This window comes from Arachis hypogaea, chromosome 17 (assembly GCF_003086295.3).
Source record: "Arachis hypogaea cultivar Tifrunner chromosome 17, arahy.Tifrunner.gnm2.J5K5, whole genome shotgun sequence".
Lineage (NCBI taxonomy): Eukaryota > Viridiplantae > Streptophyta > Magnoliopsida > Fabales > Fabaceae > Arachis > Arachis hypogaea.
In genome coordinates this window covers 112455248-112473965 of record NC_092052.1, presented here as the reverse complement: position 1 = coordinate 112473965, position 18718 = coordinate 112455248, and the positions used below count along the sequence as shown (strand labels likewise).

Sequence of the window (18718 nt, the reverse complement as noted above, 5' to 3'; positions counted from 1 at the left end):
TTCGATGCCGTGATCCGTGTGTTAAGTGTTTTAGGCTTCACAGGGCAGGAATGACTTGGAGAATGAAGAGAAAGTTTGCAAAAATGGAAGGAACACAAGAAACCAAGGAGATGACCAGCGAACAGTGACGCGAGCGCATGGCCCACGCGAACGCGCAAAATGAAGAAATCGCAGCGACGTGAACGCGTGCCTGACGCAAACGCGTGGATTGAAGTTTGCACGAATGACGCGACCGCATGGATGATGCGAACGCGTGACAAGGAAAATCGCCAAATGACGCGAACGCGTGGACGACGCGTACGCGTGACCTGCGCGATCTGCAAAAATAACAGAATACGCTGGGGGTGATTTCGGGCCGCCTTTTGACCCAGTTTTCGGTCCAGAAACACAGATTAAAGCTAGGGAATGTACAGAAACTAAAGACACACACACCCATAGGCATCCACACACATTCGGATAGATTGAGATTAGGATTACTCTTAGTTTTAGATCTGAATCTAGATTAGCTTTACATTAGTAGTTTGTGCTTTTACTTTTGGATTTTTGGATGCTGAAGAATCATTACCTCCGCGAAGACATCACTTTAGTTTGTTTCCTTATTCCTTTACTTTTTCATTGCTCATTAACCCTATTCAAATAAGTATGTTGCATTTTGAATTTATTAATATATAGAGTTACTTTTATTTTAATTAATTTTAATTTTATATTTTATATTATTTTATTATGTCTTCTTATATTTTTACGAATATCAATTCCATGTCAATGGAGTAAATTCTCTACTTGACATGGGGGTTGATTAAGAGGAGACACTTGAGTTGGAATGCTCAAAGTGCTTAGTTAAAATTGAACATTGTTGGCTAATTCTATATCTACTAACGTTAGACCTTCCCAAGGGAAAGGACTAGGATCTGCGGATAAGAATCAGTCCATCACTTGACTTTCCTTTATTCAGTAAAGGTTAACTAAGTGAGAACAATGAACTCTTCACACTACACTTGAGAAGATTCCAACAAGGATAGAACTTCCGATTAATCAACTCCTCAGTCAAGGCTTTTTATATTAATAATAATTCTTAGTTCTATTGATTTAATTTACCATTATTTTAATTGCTCATTATCCAATTCAAACCTTCTGGAAAATTTCTAATTAATAAATTAGCACTCTTTTCTGCAACTCGTTGGGAGACGACCTGGGACTCATACTCCCAGTATTTTAATTATAATTTTTTGTGACAACCCTTTTTAAATTGGTGAGGCATACTTTAGCTGGTTAAGAGCTATACTTGCAACGCATTTCGTATTTTGATTCTCTTAATTGGTTCACTTCTGTCACGCATCAATGAGCATGTTTTAAGTTTGATTCATTTAGAAAAGAATGAATTATGTTTTGAATTGGAACTATTGATGGACGGAATGGGAGGTGTGATAATGAAGGATAAGGATTGAATATGATTGATGTATAATGATGAATGAGAAGCGATTGAAAATGATGTGGATGTTGATGAATTATAATTGAATTATTTATATGGCTTATGAATTTGAATAATCTAAGATACGAGATTCCCTGGATAAAGTGCCGTGGCTTGCCACCACGTGTACCAGGTTGAAAACTCGATACTCTGTTGACCCTTTGACGTAAGTGTGACCGGGCACTATATAAATTCCCGGGAATGTTACCCCCATTGAGTAATATTGATTATTTGAGAAAAATCTATGCATAGACTCTTGGGGATGCACGTCGGGGGACAGTCTAAGGACAATTCAGACTTGTCGGGTTGGCTGGATAACCGATAGATGAGCCTCATCAGCCATAGGACAGGCATGCATCATATGCATATTACTCGAATTACTTGCTTGTGCTTTAACTGGGTGTGCCTAAATGTACTTGCCATGTTAAATGTGTATTTGTTACCTGCAGTATTTGTAACCTTCTTGTGCTTGCCTTTATCTGTTTATCTGTCTATGAAATGCATGATGGAGTTGGAGGTATGGAGAAATGGCAGAATGGGATTTAGATGTAAGGTTAAGTTAAGTTAGGTTTAAATATCCTTAGTAAACCACCTTTTATGCCTTCTGTTTAATACTTTAAACTCTATAATCTGAGTGTCGGCATTCTAGGATTTTCTCTGGCATTCCCAAGACCTTATATCTTATGTGTGTGGCACCTTTACCATACTGAGAACCTCCGGTTCTCATTCCATACTATATTATTGTTTTTCAGATGCAGATCGGGAGGCATCTCGTTAGGCGTCTAGACTCTTAAAGCGGAGAGGTTACTGGATAGTATTGTTGTATAGTTTTGTTGTACAGTGATGTATATATATGTACTTAGCTTTCTCTCCACATAATCCTTTTTGATCCTCTTAGAGGTTTATGAAGAGCCAGGATTGTGTATATGTACTTTTGGGTTTTGGATATGTATGTATATATGTGTAAATATTTTCCAGCCAGTCTTGACTTCGCAGGCTGAGTTAGGAGCTTGTTATTTTGTATCTTTGGCACTCTATTCCTACTTCTGTTATCTTATGTTTGATAGTTATAGTTTTCTTAGCACGCAAGTTAACTCGTTCCTTGAGCGTTGCGCTTTTATCTCGCGATTTTATTTTCCCTAATCTTCAAGGCTCCTAGCATATTATAATTCTTCTGCTATTATATGTACTCATTTTATTTTAGAGGTCGTAATACCACACCACCTTTGTTTTACGACTTAAGCGTAAAGTTTAGTGTGGTAGGGTGTTACATTGCTTCAGGGTTTAACGGAATAGAGCACTGATGTAATCCCTTTTCTGCTGTCGCCATTGTGGTGTTCCTCACAGTTGGAGCTCGCGCCTTGTTCTGATGTGCTCCGTTGTTGTTCTTCTTCTCGTGCTGTGCTGAAACGTTTAGTGTGCTCAGTTCGGCGTTCTGAAACCTTTGATGTGTATCGTTACAAGGGAGAACCCGCAGTGAAATTGCAACCATATGTAATTGAAGGGTTCAGCGAACACTGTGACGATGAATTCTGTGACTTTGGGTCACCTACAAACACAATGACATGAAAACAAGGAAGCTTCAAAGAATTAGCTGAGGAACAATTACAGCAATACATGAAAAATTGGGCCAGTCACAGCAAGCAGTAGAGCAGATGGGAGTGGGGTAGCACAGCAACCTATGGTAAATTTGAAGGTAGGAATTGACACCATGGTTGAAGCAGGAGCAGTGTGTGAGTGAAAATTTTGGATGGATGACAATCGAAGGAGATCGTCGACCAAAGCAGGGAAGCGTTAAGCGATAGGCGGACTCCGTCATCCTCTCCGAAAGATCTTCTTATGGAGGTGTCGCTAGTGGAGAGACCTATTCGAACCAGCTCAACGGCATCAAGTCTTGACTCCAGACCTGATCGCGCCGGCAGCGGAAGCGTGGACGGCTGAATGCGGTCAACGCAGGATACGAGACGAATCTACGACTTTGATCGGAGTCGGTTTTTAGATGTGAACTTCTGCCACGACACCACGACGGCGACTGTATTCCTCTCCCTGCAACCTAGGGCTTCGCTTTTGGGAACAAGATCTTACTCAATACTTCACCCTCCATGGATGCAGCCGGACTGCGTTTCTCTTTTTTTTTCCTCTCATTCACAAAATTAAAAAAAAAAAACATCCGTCTTCTTTGGATACCTAATTTTTGTTGTTGTCAAAATCCATTTCAATAAGTTCATCACCAGATACTCCAATCAAATAATCTTGACTTATGGCTCAGCCACTTCTAACATAAAGCACGAGACAAGTCCTACAACAAAATAGCCAAGTGTCAATTTCATACTCATTTAAAGAAAAAATCTATAAATTTCTGTATCAATTTGAATATGTACCATAGATTGACCTTTATTTAATATTGATTGCAGTTTAATTTCTTTTAAGTGCTTTATCCTCAATTTTTATCATTCTTTTTCGCATAAAAATTTTCCGAAGGTATCTCATCCTTTGTAGAACTCCTGTGTGTTCACTATCCCTAATTTGAGAGAGCATCAGCACAGCCACCCTTCACAGCTTCACTAATCTTTTCTGTTCACCTCTCCACCCTCCTTCCTTTTTCTCGCCGGACTCCATCTCTCGGCCTTCATTTCGTGACTCGCCGTCAGTTCTTCCGTTAGAGACAGACAAATGGCATCAACGGCGACAACACAGGGACCGGGGCCAGGTGCGAAGAGGCGGGACGGCGGTTCATCAATGAGCGAGAGGAAGAGAGAGGAGGAGCAGCTGATAGTGACGCCGCTGGGAGCGGGGAACGAAGTAGGGCGGTCGTGCGTTTACATGAGCTACAAAGGAAAGACCATCCTCTTCGATTGCGGCATCCACCCTGCCTACTACGGCATGGCGGCTCTCCCTTACTTCGACGAGATCGATCCCTCAACCGTCGACGTCCTCCTCATCACTCACTTCCATCTCGACCACGCCGCCTCCTTGCCTTACTTCCTTCAGAAGACCACCTTCCGCGGCCGCGTCTTCATGACCTACGCCACCAAAGCTATCTACAAGCTCCTCCTCTCCGATTATGTCAAGGTCAGCAAGGTCTCCGTTGAGGACATGCTCTACGACGAGCACGACATCAACCGCTCCATGGATAAAATCGAGGTCATTATTATTACTAAATTTCTCAATTAGGGTTTTCGCTTTGTTTTGTTTCGATTTGATTGGTTTGCACTTTCTAGCGTTACTTTGTTTCTGGACAACATTGAATAGAGAAGTATACGAACCAACTTTTAGTTACCCAACATTTGCCCATTTTTTTTTTAATTCTAAAAATTTTCAACTTTTTGGAGGATTTAGAGTTCAGGGTTCATAATTTAAGGTTTAAGATTAAGATTTTATGATTTAGGGTCTAGAATGTAAAATAAACGAAATAGTTTTTAAAAAGTTGACTGGCCGAAAAATGTTGGTTCCCTGGCATTACTCAATTGAGCATGTTAGCTCTAACAATAATTAGCAACTGCAGGTTATTGATTTCCATCAAACTATAGAAGTGAACGGTATTCGATTCTGGTGTTATACTGCAGGCCATGTACTTGGTGCTGCTATGTTCATGGTGGACATTGCTGGAGTCCGAGTGCTTTACACCGGAGACTATTCACGGGAGGAAGACCGGCATCTTCGAGCTGCCGAGACCCCCCAGTTCTCCCCAGATATATGCATTATAGAGTCCACATATGGTGTGCAGCACCATCAGCCTCGGCACACACGAGAGAAACGCTTCACTGATGTTATCCATTCCACCATTTCTCAAGGAGGTCGTGTGTTGATTCCGGCATTTGCCCTTGGTCGTGCACAGGAGCTCCTCCTTATCCTTGATGAATATTGGGCGAATCACCCGGAGCTCCAGAATATACCCATCTATTATGCTTCTCCTCTTGCAAAAAAATGCCTGACTGTGTATGAGACATACACCCTTTCCATGAATGATAGGATCAAGAATGCAAAGTCGAATCCATTTGCTTTCAAATACATATCGGCTTTGAGCAGCATTGAAGTCTTCAAAGATATAGGACCATCTGTGGTGATGGCAAGCCCTAGTGGTCTTCAGAGTGGGTTGTCAAGGCAATTATTCGATATGTGGTGCTCTGATAAGAAAAATTCTTGCATTATACCGGGGTATGTGGTTGAAGGGACATTGGCAAAAACCATCATCAGTGAACCCAAAGAGGTCACTCTCATGAATGGGCTTACTGCACCTCTCAACATGCAGGTGCACTACATTTCCTTTTCGGCTCATGCTGATTCTGCTCAAACAAGTGCATTCTTAGAAGAGCTCAATCCTCCTAACATAATTCTTGTTCATGGGGAAGCTAATGAGATGGGAAGGCTCAAACAGAAGCTCATGAGTCAATTTGCTGATCGGAACACTAAGATTCTTACTCCAAAAAACTGTCAATCTGTTGAGATGTATTTCAATTCGCAGAAAATGGCAAAAACCATTGGCAAGCTTGCTGAAAAAACGCCCGAAGCCGGTGAAACTGTTAGTGGTCTGCTAGTGAAAAAAGGCTTTGCATATCAGATAATGGCACCTGATGATCTCCATGTCTTCTCACAGTTATCAACAGCAAGCATTGCTCAGAGGATCACCATCCCTTATTCAGGTGCCTTTAGTATTATACAGCATAGACTAAAACAGATATATGAGAGTGTGGAGTCCTCTGTGGATGAAGAATCTGGAGTTCCAACATTGCAAGTCCATGAGTGTGTGACGGTGAAGCATGAGTCCGAGAAGCATGTTTCCCTGCATTGGTCATCCGATCCCATCAGTGACATGGTATCAGACTCCATTGTTGCTCTAATTTTAAACATCAGTCGCGATGCCCCAAAAATAATAGACGATTCAGATGCCATAAAAATTGTAGAAGAGAATGAGAAGAAAGCAGAGAAGGTTATGCATGCACTTCTTGTCTCGCTCTTTGGAGATGTAAAGATTGGAGAAAATGGGAAGTTGGTGATTAACATTGATGGCAATGTGGCAGAGCTCAATAAAGAAAGTGGAGAAGTTGAGAGTGAAAATGAAGGCCTTAAGGAAAGAGTTAAAACCGCATTTCGGCGGATTCAAAGTTCTGTGAAGCCGATTCCTCCTTCTGCAGCGTAGTTCATTCCTCTTGTTGTAGCATGACTAACAGGAACTTAGACTCACCGTTATTTGCTGTTATTTTGCGGAACTGAAGAATGTCAAATGTTTAATCATTACCTCTAAATTTATTTTGTTATTTTGTCCTTGTCTCTTTGCTGCTTCGCTAATCGCTATGATACTTGGATTTAGTTGAACTTTTTGTTTGCATATTTTAAATTTGATTGAGCCTCGTGCGGTTCCCTTCGTTGAGTGATATTGAATTGGTTACCAACTTGCATAGAAACATAATTTGCAGTATAGACATAGCTTTTTGAAATGAGTTTTGGCTGAAAAAATTATTTTAATTTTTGTGAATAATTAAGGTGGGGAATAGTCACTTTCATGTTGACTTTTTGGAAATTCTGATTAAATTTAAAGCTACTACACTTGTATATATACCGTACAGTTCACATACTGTATACAACTCGCTGCTATAAATAGCATCATTTTTTTTCCATAAAATAATCACCTTATATACCATCTTAGCTGATACTTTGTTTTAAGAAATGTAAAGTATTTTGAAGTTCCACACAGCATCATCATCCCAAAAATCTAGTAACTATATATTCTGCAATTGCTAAACCCGACGTTAAACCGGGTGACTCGATTCCAAAAAGATTAACAAGACCAGGTATTCCGTGAATATTCTCCCCCTGCATAAAAGAGAGAAATCAATTAAGCCAGAATGCTAAAAATTTTGTTCAAATGTGGAAAATGCCCTCAACCTCGTGTACTGGTGTACATTACATCACAACAGTGAGTAACTAATTAGAGTAACAATGCATGCATGCACTAACCCACAAGCAGCTCAATCATTATGTTTAGTTTGTAGAAAAATGAAGAGAAGGAAAAATCGAAGCTGAATTGCTTAAGTTCAATAATTTGAGAATAATCATATACACCCATCAGTACTATACATTGATCAATGGGAATTACACTCTATTATTGTCAATGTCATATTCTTATCATTCCTGATACCATCCATAATCACATCCTACAATTACATTAGACACGTGTGTCAATTTGACACTTTCAAATCCTAAACTCTATAAAGATACATTGGGAAACATACAAATGCTGAATATGACAATAACGACAACACAATTTTACTGTCAACGATATAAGTCATTTTATCAGTTTGCCTTCTAGAGATGGTGAGTTTAAAACAATATACAATATACTATAAATACAAAATATGAGCAAGAAATTTCTTGATGGTACTGGTATTTAGCAAAATGTTAAATGGATACTAGCAATACATGAATTAAAGAGGACAGAAATCTTTTATGAAATGGTTTATGCAAATGATAGTTTTTGGACACTGATACCAATGAAAGTCCTTCCCAAACAAATTCTGGCATATGAACTTCAGCCAAAAGATATTAACCTTAAAGTGGCATAAGTCAATGGGCTAATTTGGGGTTTACAAAATAGCCATAAGTAGCACGAGGTAAACTGCATGTATCTAATGGGAGAAATGTAACATTGAACTATAAAATCACACAGAATATGATATCTCTGTTTGCAAACTTTGAGTCAGATTGGTCAACAGAAAGGAAGGGGCAAAGAAGAGTCTTAGACATAACCTGTACTACAAAATCAACAGGTGGCTGGCCAGGTCCTGAAAGTTTTGGTCGGATCCCTGAATATCCTGGCTCAAGAGACCCATCCTTTAGATTTGGGTAGTACTTTCTTATCTCCAGATAAAACTGCTCAGCGCGATTTGCATGTACTGAATAATCAAACCTAGCATCAATGTTTGCTTAAGTAAGCACCGAATCAATTTATTTATTTTATTTATTTTTATGCACGCATAAAAAAACATACCACGAAAGAAATGACAAAAATGAACTGAGTTTTATGACAAGAAGTTTCCTATTTACTAATAAGACCCATTATCCGGAAAGAAATTAGAGCACAACAATCAATATGAAAACATAATTTATGGAGTGAAGAGAAGCACTAGAGTAAACTAGAGCAACATTGTCTTGAAACACAAAAGTTGCATCTGGAAATTGTTTCTAGGGTATAAATACAGAGACAGTCAGTACACAGGCCTAGACATGTACAAAAAATAGCAAAGTCTTTCTTTCCTGGCATCTTGGAGCAGAGAAAATTTCTGTATTTTTGTCCCCCAAAAAATGGGGATATTGGAGACAGGACATTAAGACAAATTTCACATTTTTGTCCCTATTTCTATCTCCATTTTTGCGGTCTCAAGTGTCTCTATACATGTGTCCCAGATACAATTCATAAACACTACTGAAAAACACAAACCCATACTAAATGGTACAATAAATCCAAGCTGGACATTAGTTTCATTGATAGGGGCAAAAATTGACAGACAAAGCCCATAAAATGTTGCTGTAGTGGAGTGTGAAAACCCAAAAAAGAAGAAAGTGCACGATGTACATGGTAATGAACAGAAAACCGTATCAATGATTCACTACAGATACAACCAACATATGGAATGAAGTACCCCTGAACCATGAGATGTTACTGAAAGCATGCACCAGTAGGACAACATATGAAATATGTGTAGATCAACATTTATAAACAACTAATTGTAAACCATGGAATGGAACCATCTCATACAAAAGAGTAGACATGGCCAAGGATAATAAGAAGTGGGAAATGTATGACATAGACTAGATACCAGAAGTAGTCAAAAGCAAGCAAATGAAAGGGCATTAAGAAGTACTTATTCAGAAAACTTGAGATATCATCAATGCTGTCAATCCATTCAACATCCGGACCAAACTTGACCTGACCATTCAAGTCGAGAGTAACATGCATGCCAAGGCCACCATCCTCCGGTATAGGATGTATTAAATGTTCGAACGGAGTGGTTTTAGTGTTAGATAATGTGAAGTAGCAACCACGTGCATAGTAGGCTGAAGGAATAACTTCACTTGGCAAGCCAGTAAATCTTTTCGCTAGTGCGGGGGCACTAAGGCCTGCAGAGTTCACTACAAGGTTTGGAACTAGCACTAGATCCGGGTTCAGAGCTGTTGATGTCCCATTCCATTCTTTAAGGCTATTGGTTTCTGATACATGAACACAAATCTGATTTCCTTCAAGATGGCCACCAATGACTGCTGAATTATATGTGAAGGTTGTTCTGTGACTTTCGGCTTCCCCCTGGACCAGCATGTGTTTTTATTCCTGAGAATGTACAATTTAAACTCAAAATAGAGAAACTGATTAATTACGAAAGATTGAATTCAAAATTTAAGAAGCTACAAATGTGTACCACTAGAGCAAGCATTAAAGAATGGGAGTCAACAATCCCAGAGACAGGTGATAATACTGCTTTCACACATTGCAACTCTGGTTCCATTTTCATGGCCTCAATCCCGTCTATCATCCTCAAACTATCAATCCCATTTTGAATTCCATGGTTTAGAATGTCGTTTAGCTTTGGAATCTCTGAAGACCGAGTAGCCACTATAAGTTTACGAATTTGTTTATGTGGAATTTCGTGTTTTGTGCAGTAATCATATAACATATCTCTTCCCCTTGAACAAAAAATCGCCTGCAAAAATGGCCAACACAAACAGGTATACAACATTATATTCTACGCAATGGCCAATGAAAGCATTAACCAAACATCACACAGCGTGAACCTTCACTTTGGGTTAATAGTTTAAGACAAACAAAGGGTGCACTTCAACTTGGTCTTTCAAATTTCAATTGAAACACATTAGTAGTTAATTTCAATTCACGTGTAAACTTTGAGAAACCAAATCGATAAATGATTTACCTAATAAGGAAGAGTGACTTGCCTTCAAGGAATTGCGAGGGTAATAGATTCCAGCGTGGATAACTTCACTGTTTCGAGAACTGGTGGCTGTGCCAAAAGTTGAATCCGATTCAACAACGAAAACCTCTCTGCCCTTGAGTGCCAGTGCTCTTGCGATCGCTATGCCCACAACGCCAGCACCTATGACCAAGCAATCCACTTTCTCCCTTGGGACAGAGTACGAAGTTGTTGTGGCGGTTTGGGTGCTGCTCATCATGCTTCTCATCACGGTGAAATTGCTCGGTGAATGTAAATATTTCCATTTGAAACGAGCGTCCCTTCTTCTTGATGATGACGACGCAAATCCTTTCAAGCTTCTTCTGAAGCTTTGAAATGTTCGCTTCAGCATCGTTCTCCCTACAATTGGGATCGATGCAGGGTGAAAGTGGCACTGTGGCAGACTGGCAGGGCCAAAGCCCAAACTAGAATAAAAAGTAAATATGTTTAAAAAATAAAAAAGATATATACTCAACTGCAATTTTCTTGGCCTAAGTTGATGCTCAGTTACCAATTTGAGTTAGGTCAAATGGTAGTTGAGTGTATAAGTTCAAATCTTGCTTTGTGGGTATAGTAATTTATTAGCTAATAGTAAATTTTTTAATCAAAATTTTAATTCATAATAGAATAGTTTTTAACCTGAATTCAAAATTGATAATTAATTAATAACTAATTGTTAAAAACAGTTAAATAATTTTGTGTATTTGACTAAAGAAAAATATTATTTTTAGTCAACCTTTAAATTTAATATTTTATTATTTTAATTTTTTAATTAATCATATTTCCTATTTTTAAGGAACCACTCTTATTTTAAACTTTATCAATTAAAGAATCTCTAATTTCTTATTACTATAATAAGTATTTTCTTTATTTTTTTTTTCTCTTTTTTGTAACGTCATCATCATCAATCTCTCGTTAACACTCTTTGTTTCTCTCTCGTATAGACCATATTGTTTTCTCATATAGTAAAATTCTCTGCTTAAAATAAAAAAAAAAACTCATGTAAGTATTTTATCTACACATCCAAAACTAGAATATCATTATAAACTTAGTTGATCCAATTAAACACAAACACATTTAAAATTATGTTGCCTTTGATTATTCAGAAAAAAAAAACAAGATCAACATAAACACATTCAAAATTATGTTACCTTTTATTAATCGAGAGAAAAATAAAAAATAATATAAACACATCTAAAATTATGTTGTCTTTCATTAATTGAAAAAAATAAAAAAAGAAAGAGGAGACAAACCACTATAAATAATGCAGAATAATGAACAAAAATTATCTACACATCCAAAACTAGAATGTCATTATTCTTTCACGACAGTTTGATTACAAACACAGTTGGCTCCAATTAAACACATAAATACATCTAAAATTATGCAATTTTTCAGTAACCAGAATTTAAAAAAACAACAATATAAACACATTTAAAATTATACGGCCTTTCATTTACCAGATTAAAAAAACAACGACATAAACACATCCAAAATTATACTTTAATTAATCAGAAAAAAAGCAAGAACAATATAAACACATCTAAAATTATGATGCCTTTTATTAATCAAGAAAAAAAAAGCTAGCCACATCCAAATATCTGATGAGTGTTTCCGGTGCGGGGGAGTGGCGTGGAAGAGGAAGGCAGCCCGACTGAGAAGCGGCATGGAAGAGGAAGGCGGCACGACAGAGCTGCGCAGGGGGAGTAGCGCGACGTGACGGAGCTGCACAGGGGGAGGAGCGCGGTGTGCGAGAGCTGCGCAGGGGTAGGAGATCGACGCAGGAGGAGGAGAGTGCAGGCAGAGATCGGCGACGGCAACGACGAAGATGAACTTGGAAAGAGAGGAATGCGACGTTGTAGATGAGCGTCGAGGTGGAGGAAGGCAGCGTCGAGGATGAGGGCGGAGGAGGATGGTGGCGCAAACGAACAGCGGCGGAGGATGAATTCTCTGGGTTTTCAAAGTACACCGTTGAGTTTTGGATGTGCACTTCTGGGTTTTGGATGTGGGGTAAATGTGACTTCTCTACTTCTATGAGGGTTTTGAATGGGCTTAGTTAATAATGAGATGGTTTAAGGTTTATTTTATAATTTTAAAATTAAAATTTTGAATTTTGAATAATTTGATTTTTAGATGTGTATTTAAATTATAATATATTAATAATTAAATATATTAAATCTGAAACAGAAATTTAAAATTTAAAAATTAAATTTTAGTTTTATTTAGTTTGTATTTTAAATTGTATTTAATTTTAAAAGGATACTAAATTTATTCACAATTTTTAATTGTATTTATTTTATTTTTTTAAATTATTGTAATAAAATGCTGAATATTATACCATTTTTAAAGGATATTGTTCCTACCCTGACCCAACGCTATGGCCCAGGTCCAAATACACCAAAAGGCCCAATCCAAAGATTGGCCTTCGTTATCCACCGACCTCTTCAGAATAGGTCGGACTCAACACAGACTTCTTTTCAAAGAAGTCGGGCTCAAGAGATAGCTGGCAGATAACACTTATTCAAATAAGTAACTGTCCCTAAAATCTCTCAACCCACTTCTAGAAGTCATATCCCAACAATCCCTAGATAAAAGGGACGGTTATCCACCAATAGTGGATCCACTCCAACGGTGGTTATTGGCACATCACCTATAAATACACTGACACCCCTCAAGTATCTCTAAGTTCCAATACATTCTAAACCTGCTTAACCCCATGCTGACTTAGGTATCGAAGTGTCTTTGCAGGTACCACCCCCCATTCTTTCACATACACAACTCGGACAGCGGCTCCCAGACGTAAACCAAGTTGGAGACCACCCTCCTCTTGCGTTTTGACCTCACAAACAAGCTCAACCACCATCCGGTTCTAGGTAAGCCCCGGAACATTGGCGCCGTTGCCGGGGACCTGGAGCTCAACCCTTGATAATGGTGGATGATCAACAAGATGGTCAGACAACCACTCGACAGGAATAAGAGGCAAGCATATTAAAAAGAAACTGGAATACAATTTCTATGGATACCAGAAATCCTGTAAAAACTTCTCCCAATGGGTAGAGGATATCAAATAGGGATGATGATTCTACTTCTACAGTTAAATTGGATTAAATATACCAAATAGCAGAGACGAGGATAATGCACTCGTAGACACCAACCATGGTGGATGGGAAGCTACAAATTCATCACCGTCATAAAAAAAAGGGGAAAAAGGGAAACGTGATTGATCCCAACCTCTTCATGGAATATAATGGACAACGACATCTGTGCTGACTTACAACCTCGGAAAAATCATGATACCCACTCATGGTAATGAAGCAGTTGCATGTTCCAACTACACATCTTTTATCAATAAATAAAAATATCTCATAGTGGTCAGTAATTGAAGAAGGAATGGAAAATATTTTTTATATAAATAATGAAACCTTTCTTCCCAATTTATACCATCAAAATAGATGGCATTTAGAAAGAAAGCACACGACAACCAAAATAAAGGAAAAGAAAGCATCATCCCAAGGTTATTGTAGAAAGCAAACCAAGACGAAATTGAAAGCCAACTGAATAAAAGAATTTTCAATTCATAAATTTCAATTGGCAAAAGAAGATACGTGAAAAAAAAGGGATAAACAAAAGTCCTACTACTCCAGCAGAAGAAGCAACTAGTCTGATTAAAGACTTAATGGCAGAATCTACAAAAAAATGGAGATCCCTTGAAAAACGAGTTAGAACGACGAAGAAAATCGAGAGCCAACTCTGAAAAGAGCTTCACAACAGAAGAGAAATTAAAGATAAACTAAGAAAACTGGAATCCGAGCCAAGAAAAAAAAAGTCAGGATGACAAAGACTTAGTCTTCATTAGAGGGGACGATCTTTTCTCTAAAGAGGTCATGCGTGCAAAGGTTCCAAGAAATTTCCAACGTAGATTCCTATGTTGGACCTACTGATCCACATAGCCATCTCAACAATTTCAAAGAAATCTCCAGATCGGAAAATACTGTACAAATTCTGACCTCTTTTAGAACTCAGAGAAAAATCTGACTTCCTTTAGAGCCGACAAGGGAAAAAAATCCGACCTCTTTTTGGAGTTTGTGAAAAAATCTAACCTCTTTCATGATCAACTCTACAATGAGGTCGAAAACCTCAAAGATTATCAAAAAGAAATTCCAACTTCTTTTAAAGATCAGAGTCTACAATGAGGTCGAAAACCTCCAAGCTTAGAAAGAAAATCCAACCTCTTTCCAAGTTTAAAAAGAAAAATTCGACCTCTTCTAAGGATCCAAGCTTATGAAGATAATCTGACCTCTTCTAAGGATTCAAGTCTACAAATGAAAATCCGACTTCTTTTAGAGTTTACGAAGAAAATCCGACCTCTTTTAAGGGTCAGACTATAATGAGGTTTAAAATCTCTGAACTTGCAAAGAAAAATCCGATCTCTTTAAGAGCTCACAAAGAAAAATCTGACCTCTTTTAAAGGTCAGACTTTATAACAAGGTTGGATAAGCTTAGAACTTACAAAGAAAAGTCCGACCTCTTTCTCAAGGTATGACTTCAAGAGCCAGATCCCAAGCATAAATGGCCATAAAGAGGTCATACGAAGAAATTTCTCAACTGGCAACCTCGTCTTGATCCAAAATGACATCGGGCCAAAATCGAACGAAGAAAAGCCAACACCAAAATGAAAAGATCCCAACAAAGTCACTTAAGACTTGGAAAAGAACTACTAAACCATACTCGAAAACAATCTACCTAGATTGTGCCATGTCTACAACAAAAAGGATACTACAGCTAGAAAGTGCACCTTACTTCCTAAATGCACACTTTTTCTGACTTGAAGTGACAAGATCTAAAGTGGTGTAAGAAGTTATAAATACAAATCGTGGTCTGACCTCATTAAGCCACTTGTACTAAAACAAGCTGGCAAGGGGCAAACCTACAACGAATCGCAAAAATAACTTGAGGATAGCGTGATGATAATCAAACATTAACACGAAGAGAATGTAAACCCAACCTCACAACAATTTGTTTAAAACAAATTGAAAAAAGATGGTGATTTGTAAGAATGCCTCCTCAAGTCAAGAGATAAGTATTCGGCCTTACTAGGTTGACACAACAAGTATAAAACAAGTTATCCGACCTCCTATAAAGAGAGTCCAAAATAACTTGTAAAAATTACATAGCAACAAATAGTAAGATTCAAAAATGGCATAACTGAATGCTCGAGTCCGACTTCATGAAGCTCGACCTCGAGTAGGGGCACTGGCTTATTATGAGAGCCAAGTCCAAAATTATTAAAAACCAAAGACAACATTCTACAATGATATCAGAGCATGAAAGAAAAGCTTGACCTCCTTCTAGAAATTCGAGAGCAAACTCGGATAAGAAAAGAGCTTTTGAGACAAAGGATGGCTACGAGATTCGCCGCAAAAGACCTCATCTTGATAAGAAATAATATCAGGCTACTGAGTTCGGGCGAAGGAAAGCTGACAACAAAAAGGACAGGACCCTACAATATTATTGAAGTCTTAGGAAAGGGCAACTACAAAGTGTCTAACCTCAAGGGTGAAAAACTGCCAAGGTCGCGACACACCTCCAATATAAGGAGATACTATAATTTCTTATGGAAATTGATTTTCTACAATTAACACACACCAATTGAAGCTCGATAAACCGTGAAAATCACAGGCCGATCATATAGAAATCGCCTGGATAAAGCGACGAGGAACCAATTGGTGGAAAGAAGTTACATACGCGAATTGGAAAGAAAACACCTCGAAATAGCTCGGGCCAAACAGGTTGAAAAAGTTGTGTTTAGAACAATTCGCAAAAGTAACTTAACTAAATATGCCCTTCGAGGCGTAAATACGATCTAACAACTCGACCCATACGGGTAACAAATGAATCGTACAAAATCTCAAGCCCACGATCTCATCTCTACAAGTTCTAAAAATAAATGGCCTAGTTGTATAAAATGGAACAATTTCACAAAAACAAGTTGTTCAAAGAAAACTTGTTCTAGCATTCACAACAACATAAGGACAACTCGGATTAAACAAGTTGTGCCAGTCAACCATATTTTCAATGAAATTGTGTCAAGCAGAAGTCATGTCTATCTAAAAGCAAAGCTTTAAAAGTGATTTGTATCAAAACAAATCATTAAAGCAAAGCATTAAAAAGTGATTTGTATCAAAATGAATCACTAAAGTAAAATAAAAACAAAAATTCTTCGACCAAATGATTCGTATAGAAACGAGTTAAAAAGGAAAGAAAGGATTATAAACGTTTTTTAACAAAATCGAAACGTAAAAACTATCCTCCAAAACAACTTGGGTAAAATGAGTTGTATCATACACAAGGATGAAAACCTTGTAAAAACTAGAAAGGGAAGGGAATAAGCATATAATCCCTTCACCTAAGGCGCCAATTTATGCTCGACAAAGCGCAAAAATCACGAGCTGACCTTTTCAATGGTCGCTCGGATAAAGCGACAAGGTACAAATTGGTGTCCAATGGTTATAATACGGCTTGATGATTTAAAACAATTCAAGCTCATGAGTTGAATAAAATCGAGTAAAAAATAACCATATAATCTAAGCAATTTGTATTAAAACAAATCGTGCAAAACAACTTGATGTATAACTAGTTGTGCTTCAAAAGAGTGACTTGTATAAAAAATAAGTCACCTAACTTGAAATGAACGAGTTGAACAAAACATTGAAAGGCTTCATTCAAAAATCCTTTCTGCTTGATTGCTCAAGTCCGACTTCATAAAGCTCGACCTCGAGCAGGGGCACAATGGATAAAGCAACGAAGTCCGATGGTTATAAAGATGATCTGATACTTTAAAATGACTCAAAATAAACAAGTTGTACTTGAAACAAGTTGTGAAGTCCTAAAAACAGTTTGAATTTAAACGAGTTGTATGAAATTAGATCAAGAAATAGCCACGTTTTAATTAAACTATTTGAAATGAAACAAATCGTAAGACCTTAAAACTACTCGCATCGAACGAGCTAGATGAGGTTATACTCATAAATAATTACGATTTTTGAAATAAACGATTTGTATGAAAACAAGTCGTAAGAAATCAGAATAAGTTTCTGTTCCGAGGGTTACCTGAAACTGCAGGTCGATCTCGGATGAGATCTTCTGTATCGGTCAGAGTTGACGTGTCCGGCTGGTGGATGGCGACCGGAGCTGTCGCACCCGATTTATTGGCTGGCTGTGCTGCTGATCCTTTGTCACCAGAGGGGGGTGGTACCTGCAAGGGACTCCGATGCTTAAGTTAGCAAGGGTATTAAGCAGGTTTTTAGTAGAATCAGAGCATGAGTTATACCTGGGTGCTCCAGTGTATTTATAGTAGTGTGGAGTGACCTTTTTAGATAAGATAAGTTAGTTATCTTATCTTATCTTATCTTATCTTTGGGCGAGGTCAGCTTATCTTCAAGGGAACCGCCCTTCTCTCTGTAGGCTTGGGCTGCCTTAGGATTTGGGTCGTGTTCCTTGATTTTGGGCCCCTCTTTGGGCTTTCCTGTCGTTTTGGCCGAGCTCTTTGAGAAGAGGTCGGATAGTCTGACCTGAAGAGGTCGGTCGCCTTGTTACTGAACATCCCGGGTCGGATAGCTCGACCCAGGGTATGAACAGTGCCCCTGCTCGAGCTCGGTCTTTCTTTTTGACGTTGAGTCCTAGTTCTTAGGACTTCGATCCTTCTCTGGTGAAGCCGAATTCGAGCATCTTGTCGAATTCATCTTTGAAGCGTTCTCATTTTTGAATATGGAACGTTTTCTTTTGCTTCTTAAAAGCGCGCGCTTTTGCATTAGCGCTCTTAGCCTTCGGAATATGCAAGGGGTTTAATATCCTCATTAATTGGTTTTTAATTACCCCGTTTCTTTCAGCCTCATTATTTTGAATTTCACACAAAAAAATGGTTTCTCTTCTCCGTAATTTCCCCTTTCTTTCTCTCTTTCTGTTTTTCTGAAGTTTACGGTTTTCGTATTTCTCCCCTGTGCCGTATTCTTGGCGATCATTAGTGCTTTCCTTGCTGTGAAAGGGTGACTCTGAATTCCATCTTCCATTTTCTACTTCTGTGAGGTTTTCTGCTCGAGAGGTGGCTCTAATGCCTGTCTCTTCTACTCTCAGCTTTTTTCCAGAGTTTTCTGCCACTTTCCAGGTTAGTTCTTTCTTACTTTCTTCGTCGCTTGCATTGTGCCTTTTTTTACTTTAGAAAGTTTGAATCTTTTTGTATTGTCGTGCATCTGCTTGCTTATTGTCATTTATTTTTCTTCTTCTGTGATCT

At 38.2% G+C, this 18718-nt stretch overlaps 2 protein-coding genes across 2 annotated transcripts; one reads left to right on the top strand and one right to left on the bottom strand.

Moving 5' to 3' along the window:
• The first annotated feature begins 3704 nt into the window (after window positions 1–3704).
• LOC112766326 (cleavage and polyadenylation specificity factor subunit 3-I) lies at window positions 3705–6733 on the top strand. Its single transcript, XM_025812232.3, has 2 exons — window positions 3705–4612; window positions 4974–6733. The coding sequence occupies exons 1-2, from the start codon at window positions 4142–4144 to the stop codon at window positions 6606–6608; spliced, it is 2106 nt and encodes a 701-aa protein (XP_025668017.1). The 5' UTR covers window positions 3705–4141; the 3' UTR covers window positions 6609–6733.
• A 262-nt stretch (window positions 6734–6995) lies between these two features.
• LOC112766327 (L-2-hydroxyglutarate dehydrogenase, mitochondrial) lies at window positions 6996–10863 on the bottom strand. The gene is made up of 5 exons (XM_025812233.3): window positions 10415–10863; window positions 9883–10164; window positions 9331–9770; window positions 8216–8375; window positions 6996–7282 (listed from the first exon to the last, which is right to left on the bottom strand). The coding sequence occupies exons 1-5, from the start codon at window positions 10778–10780 to the stop codon at window positions 7169–7171; spliced, it is 1362 nt and encodes a 453-aa protein (XP_025668018.1). The 5' UTR covers window positions 10781–10863; the 3' UTR covers window positions 6996–7168.
• Window positions 10864–18718: the final 7855 nt, after the last annotated feature.

Excerpts from the sequence above, each read along its gene's own strand:
- LOC112766326 (XM_025812232.3), top strand. The coding sequence starts at position 4,142 with ATGGCATCAACGGCGACAACACAGGGACCGGGGCCAGGTGCGAAGAGG. Across the intron at positions 4,613-4,973 it reads GCTCCATGGATAAAATCGAG|GTTATTGATTTCCATCAAAC; the intron begins GTCATTATTATT and ends TAGCAACTGCAG.
- LOC112766327 (XM_025812233.3), bottom strand. The coding sequence starts at position 10,780 with ATGCTGAAGCGAACATTTCAAAGCTTCAGAAGAAGCTTGAAAGGATTT. Across the intron at positions 8,376-9,330 it reads ATCTCAAGTTTTCTGAATAA|GTTTGATTATTCAGTACATG; the intron begins GTACTTCTTAAT and ends CATTGATGCTAG. Across the intron at positions 7,283-8,215 it reads CTGTTGATTTTGTAGTACAG|GGGGAGAATATTCACGGAAT; the intron begins GTTATGTCTAAG and ends TCTTTTATGCAG.